The sequence below is a fragment of the Austrofundulus limnaeus genome, unplaced genomic scaffold, assembly GCF_001266775.1.
Source record: "Austrofundulus limnaeus strain Quisiro unplaced genomic scaffold, Austrofundulus_limnaeus-1.0 Scaffold246, whole genome shotgun sequence".
In the NCBI taxonomy this organism is placed as follows: Eukaryota; Metazoa; Chordata; class Actinopteri; order Cyprinodontiformes; family Rivulidae; genus Austrofundulus; species Austrofundulus limnaeus.
Window position 1 is genome coordinate 173,817 of NW_013952648.1, and position 5,959 is coordinate 179,775.

Sequence of the window (5,959 nt, forward strand, 5' to 3'; positions counted from 1 at the left end):
CTTTTTTACAATATATTATCAATGTTATCTTTCAAAAAATACATTCACATTTATTATAAAAAAAAATGATGTCACAGGCACTTTAATAGTTTTACAAATAAACTATCAGGAAATATCACTCAACATTGTGCCAAAGATAAAATTGGATATGAACTGACAGCAGGGCCGTGTGCAATGTGAGGTCAAACCAATGCAAAAAGGATGTTTTCCTCTTGTAAAATCAGATACAAGATCAACAAGTCATGTATATACAGTATTAGTTTACACAAAGACCTGTGTGTTTCCATAGATTGTCCTGACAAAAGCAGTCAAGCAGTGACTCCTGTGATCAGCAAAGATTAGTCCTTATCCCCTCTTGTCTCATCTCCAGACACAGCTTCTCAACCCTTCTGTGAGTACAACCCTGGTTAGAAACACTCACCATAAGACAGTGATGCCAGCCACACTGAAACACCCACACATTTACACAAACACACACAGTATATATATATAAAAACAACAAGCAGTTGGCTTTGTTACCAAGCAACAAAGTAGAAGTCATGGTTCAATGAGTGATGTAATCTCTTTTGTTGTATTAGGACAGGAACTCGTTGTGTCAAACAGACATGCCATTGTTCCTTCACTGACAGGCTTGAAYAAACTTACATTGACTGTTATTTACTGATTTATGGAGCAGTGAACAGTTTGATTGTGTGACGCTGGGGGATGATGGACAGGCTGACAGACAGAGAGATGCACAAAACAAACAAAAGCAAAGCAAGGCAGAGCAATATTAGCCCGAAGGCATTAAAATACAGTCGCCTTGAATTACATTTAGACAGTAGTTCTTATTTTTATCACCATGTGATAAATAAAACTTATAAATAAGTCAGACATCTGTGTTATTATTACCCAAATGAAGTCTTGGCTTTGTTTGAAGCAGGCTTGACACGATAACAAATTTTGCCGACGATAAATTGTCTCAAAAATTATTGCRATAAATTATATTGTTTGGAAACCATTTGAAACTACTATAATGATACCACCTTACACACACATGTTTATGATGCTTATGGAAATATACAAAATTTAAGTACGTAAAAAAAAAAGCTACAGACGGAGTTTGCTGAAGCTGTAAAATCACTTCCCACCTCCTCTACCCAAGCCTGATCCTTGCCATCCTACACAGTTCAGCTCAATTCTAGTTTCCCTTCTCAGCTCCGTCTGGGATTTCTCCCATAGACGAGGATTTCTTGGGTACAATTTCAACCGGGCCAATCAGAGAACAGAAGGAGGAGTTGTGAATGACGTCGATAGTTTAGCAGTTGCTGGGGATGGTTGTTTACAGCACACGCGCTTTCCGGTTAGCTTCTTAGCTTAGCTTCCTTCACGGTCGAGCTGGTGCTCTACATACACTTTATTGCCAAAAGTATTTGCTCACCTGCCTTGACTCACATATGAGCTTCAGGTACATTCAATTCCTAATCCACAGGGTGCAATATACCATTGGCAGCACTACGACTCAGTGGTTAGCACTGACGCCTCACAGCAAGAAGGTCCTGGGTTCGATCCCCGGTTTGGACCTGGGGTCTTTCTGTGCGGAGTTTGCATGTTCTCCTCATGCTTGCGTGGGTTTTCTCCGGGAACTCCGGTTTCCCCAACAACACAAAAACATGTACAATAGGTTGCCTTCAGGCCCAAGCCTCCCTTGAAAAACAGATCTGAGATCTCAATGGGATTTGCCTGATTAAATAATGGTAAATAAATAAATAGAACAGCTTCAACTCTTCTGAAGGCCGTCCACAAGGTTTAGGAGTGTGTTTATGGGGATTTTTGACCATTCTTCCAGAAGCTCATTTGTGAGGTCACAAACTGTTGTTGGACAAGAAGGTCTGGCTCTCAGTCTCTGCTCCAGTTCATCCCAAAAGGTGTTYTATCAGGTTGAGGTCAGGACTCTGTGTAGGCCAGTCAAGTTCAAACACACCAGACTCGGACAAAGACTTGGATGGCTGAGCAAATACTTTTGGCAATATAACTTGTGTCACGGCCAAACATTAGCGATTGAGTAAATCAGATCCAAGCGTTTTAAACTTCAACAGCCTCCAGCAAGAAATCACWTCTCAAWTTCAGAGATACCAGACCSTCTGTATGAAGTAAAGATTAGAACAAGGGACTGGTTCTTACCAGGCTACCTCTCTATCMAAGCCAGGGCAATTTATTCTTTGTGTCKTCTTCTGGCTTCRTAAAATAACTTTGGTCACCCTCATGCCACTTACAAAATTTACCGAAGTTTGCAWAATTTCGGTAGCATAAAAAAAGAAATTTCGGCACGGTGCCCTGAGGRTGTCCTGAGGCATCGCCAGCTGAAAGAATGCATTAGAAAACCAAAGCCACTCCTTTAGCTACATGCATTGGCATAATTTKCAGKRGGGTTAGGGGGGTTATGACCCCCACAATAATTTGATCCAGTCAATATAACCCACCCCCCCAAATAAAGTGACAGCATTTTCTCAAAAACAATAGAAATTTACTGGTKAAGTAGACAGATGCAACTCTCTTGTTGTCTTTARGTAACTTTGACCGGATTAAAAAATTCACGATGTGATATATGTWCGTTTAAGCATAATTGYTGAAAATGACACGCAGGRTTTTAGAGCCCAACGGCAGACCTAAATAAAGTTACGCCTTTGGCTACACGCCTGTTCTCATGCTACAGAGGTTATGAGACCATACACCTGGAAAATACCTGACGTCAGAGTTCACTCCTCCCTACAGTAAGGAGTAGAAAAGAGGGAGACATGAAGAAAACCAACAAGCAGGCAAATGAAAACTATCAACCTCATTTTAATTTATCATGTGATTATCATCATGGCAGGGCTATTTGGAAGAGAAAAAAATGAGTCTGTAAAATGTGTACTGCAAGCTGTATTACACAAGAATTAATTACATTTGAAATGTAGCAAAGAGCTAAAACACCAGTAAGTTGAAGCGCAAAAAAATACTCCCTACTATGCATTCCTTTAAATGGTTTAAAAAGGGTTGAGCTGACAAGAAAACCATTGAACAGAAAGTCAGAAGAACAGACATTTACAGGAATCACCTAAACTTCAAGGATTTAATATTTGATCTTTGGGATTTACCGGTGCACATCTAACATTTCCGACAGAATAAAGAGCGATTTACTTCTCATTTTAATTTCTTCTATAACCACTTCTACAACCTTGCATTTTTTTTAAACCAACGATACCTACAGCCCTCCTGCTTTATGCAACAAAAAATAAAGAAAGAAAGTTGGAAAAYGCTGAKTCGTACTTGGCAGTGGGACGTGTTGATGTGTCTTGCAGATCTCCAGGATCGAACAGCTGGGAGCCCTTCAGTCCCAGCTCCTCGCAGCCACGAAGGAACACACTGAGGTTGTCCTGTGTCGAAATCACAAACGCACACACACGGTGATAATTAGTAACCATGTGAGAAATCAGCTCACACTTTGTAAACAAACAAAAAAAAAAAGACTGGCTTTGGCATTTTAACTGCAGAAACAAAAGAGCTGAACAGAAGATGTGACCTGTTGCACACTGTTAAACCCCTCATTAAACATCATCTTCACACAATTCAACAGATTATTAAAGCAGCTGTTTTACTCACATTAACTCGCAAGAAACTGAAAATAAAGACGACAATTCAAATCTGGATACCTGTTCAACAGAAAGGTGACACCAGCAGCTTCTCTCTCTGGGTTTTGCACACCCTCTCTCTCAGACTGAACCAACTTTCCCTTTTCCTCTTGTTGCTGTGTTTAAGTTTTCCTGTTTTCCTGCGCACCTCTCTTCACTCATCTGTTTTCTTTATGTCTTCCTTCCCGCAATGTCCACATCCCAGAGGTTTTCCTCTCTGTTCTCCCAGTCTGCTCTGACAAATGCTTTGTTGGATGCAACCTGAGCCAAGATCTGCTCCTGTGTTCCCAGGTTCCACCGCTCCCTCTCTCTCTCTCTTTTTTTTTTGTTGTTTCTGTCTTTCAGAGGGCCACAACCAAACCCTTCCCTCTCTTTCCTTCTCAGGGTGTCAACATTTCCTCTCCACCTCAATTGCCCGAAGCTCTCTCTCTCTCTCTCTCTCTCTCTCTCTCTCTCTCGTTTTATCTCCCATGTCAATGTTTCTTATATTCACGTATTCTGAGAAAATGCTAAATGCCGTATTTTGTGCTAACAGCTACGCCAGCAGCCTTTTTTTTTTAAGGACTGGTATAATAACACATGCACGACAAACTGACACACTTGTTCTCACAATCCCGTTTTCACTTCTAACAAAACAAGTGCCTGCAACCCACCCTGCAACTTCCTGTGTTTTTGGGACTGGGCCACGGCTGCTCTCCTGGCGAGGGAACCCCACCCACAGACACAAACACTCACACGGCCATGCCTCAGCAGTTTGACCAACTAGTTTTACTTTAATAAAGGCAAGTAAATGATTTAAAATATGCATTTTTATCATTCTTTTAGGATTAACACATTAACGGGGATGTGCAAAATCRGTTGGATGTCATTTTTACATCGCAGTAATTAAAGAGAGCCGTGTGACGCTGCAAACTTTATGTTTGACAAACAGCCTTCAGCATGAAAATTACTACTATTTACCTTGAGGGGAGAGTCCCACTGCGTGTTCACTGAAAAACACGAGTCAGCCCAGAGACGGTTGGAAACTGAACATGTCAACCTGTGTAACTGAGCTCTGTGCCGCAGGTTTGATCTGTGATTGCTTTTCTAATTACAAAACAACCTCAACTCCACAGAGACTTGTTTTCCAATAACCTCCAAACAGGAAGAGGAAGCGGGAGTGTTTTATTATGGTAGGCCAGATAACACAAGACCCCCTGTTCTGGGTTTCTCACCTCTGTAATCGCAGCCAAAAAAAAGGCACAAATCACAGAATTATGAAACTTTACGAGAATAAAAAGTTGCATTATTCAGCTGAAAATGCCCCTTGGTATATTTTTTTATATCTTAGATTTGTTTTTTTTTATTCTGATGTCACATGACTCGCTATATGTAAACATGCTGTCTTCAGCTGAGTGTTTTTGTCCCTTTAGGCCAATTAGCAATCATTGCATCCTGTTTTTTTAGCTCAGTAATTGTGGCGTGGACTCCAATGGACAATTAGAAACTTTGTTTATAATGTAATTTCATGCATCAGTGGCTTGTGTTTGAGATGCTTTCACAAACGAACAAAAAACTTAAAAAAAAAACAGAAAAAAAACCTCATGAATCACTCTCTCCACATTTTCTAAATATACTGTACAGCACTTTGTCATGAAATATAAGATCCAGTCATCAAAATAACAATTTTCTTTGTGACACTGCTGCAGCAATTAAACTAAGTCTATTTAGAACCAATATCCTGTTTTTAAATCTCCATTTATAATAAAATCAGCAAAAACTTCATTTCACATAATCCATCTTCTACAGCCGCCCTCAKTGGATCTTGTTTAACACATAAGGGAGGAATTTAAAGTACATTAGATGCGAGTTGAGCTCCATCCTATCAAATATCCCAGCTTCTGTTTACATGCAAGTACTGGTCCTGAAAGGCCACTTCATTCAGATCAAGGTCTTGGGTCGCTATGAAAGAGCTGCACTGTACTGGACTGTATTCACTGAACAGTATCAGTGTTCAACGACGGGAACAAACCTAAGACTCTGCAGCGAAACCACAACTGACAGTACATAATGCTCATTTCAGGTTTGTTGAAGAAAGAAGTCGTTTCTCTTTCATTTCTGATGGAAAAATAGATTTTGTACAAGGTTTTACTACATATTTTCCACACAGATGCTGAGATYCAAAATATCAATCCACACAGGAAGTGAGCAGAAGATCTGGCTCAGTGCAGAACTTTATGAAAGAACAATCAGATGATTGAAGAGTCCGTGAGACACAAGTCAGATGATGGACACTTTGAGACAGAGAGAGACTTCAGCTGCTGCTG

At 40.3% G+C, this 5,959-nt stretch overlaps 1 protein-coding gene across 4 annotated transcripts in view; it reads right to left on the reverse strand.

Moving 5' to 3' along the window:
- LOC106525884 (LIM and calponin homology domains-containing protein 1) overlaps window positions 1-5,959 on the reverse strand; it is a gene marked incomplete at its 3' end in the record, with an annotated part of 76,040 nt that overhangs the window by 33,188 nt on the left and 36,893 nt on the right. For all 4 annotated transcript variants that reach the window (XM_014020260.1, XM_014020262.1, XM_014020261.1 and 1 more), the window contains 1 exon segment: window positions 3,292-3,398. In XM_014020260.1, the coding sequence (XP_013875714.1) occupies window positions 3,292-3,398 (107 nt within the window).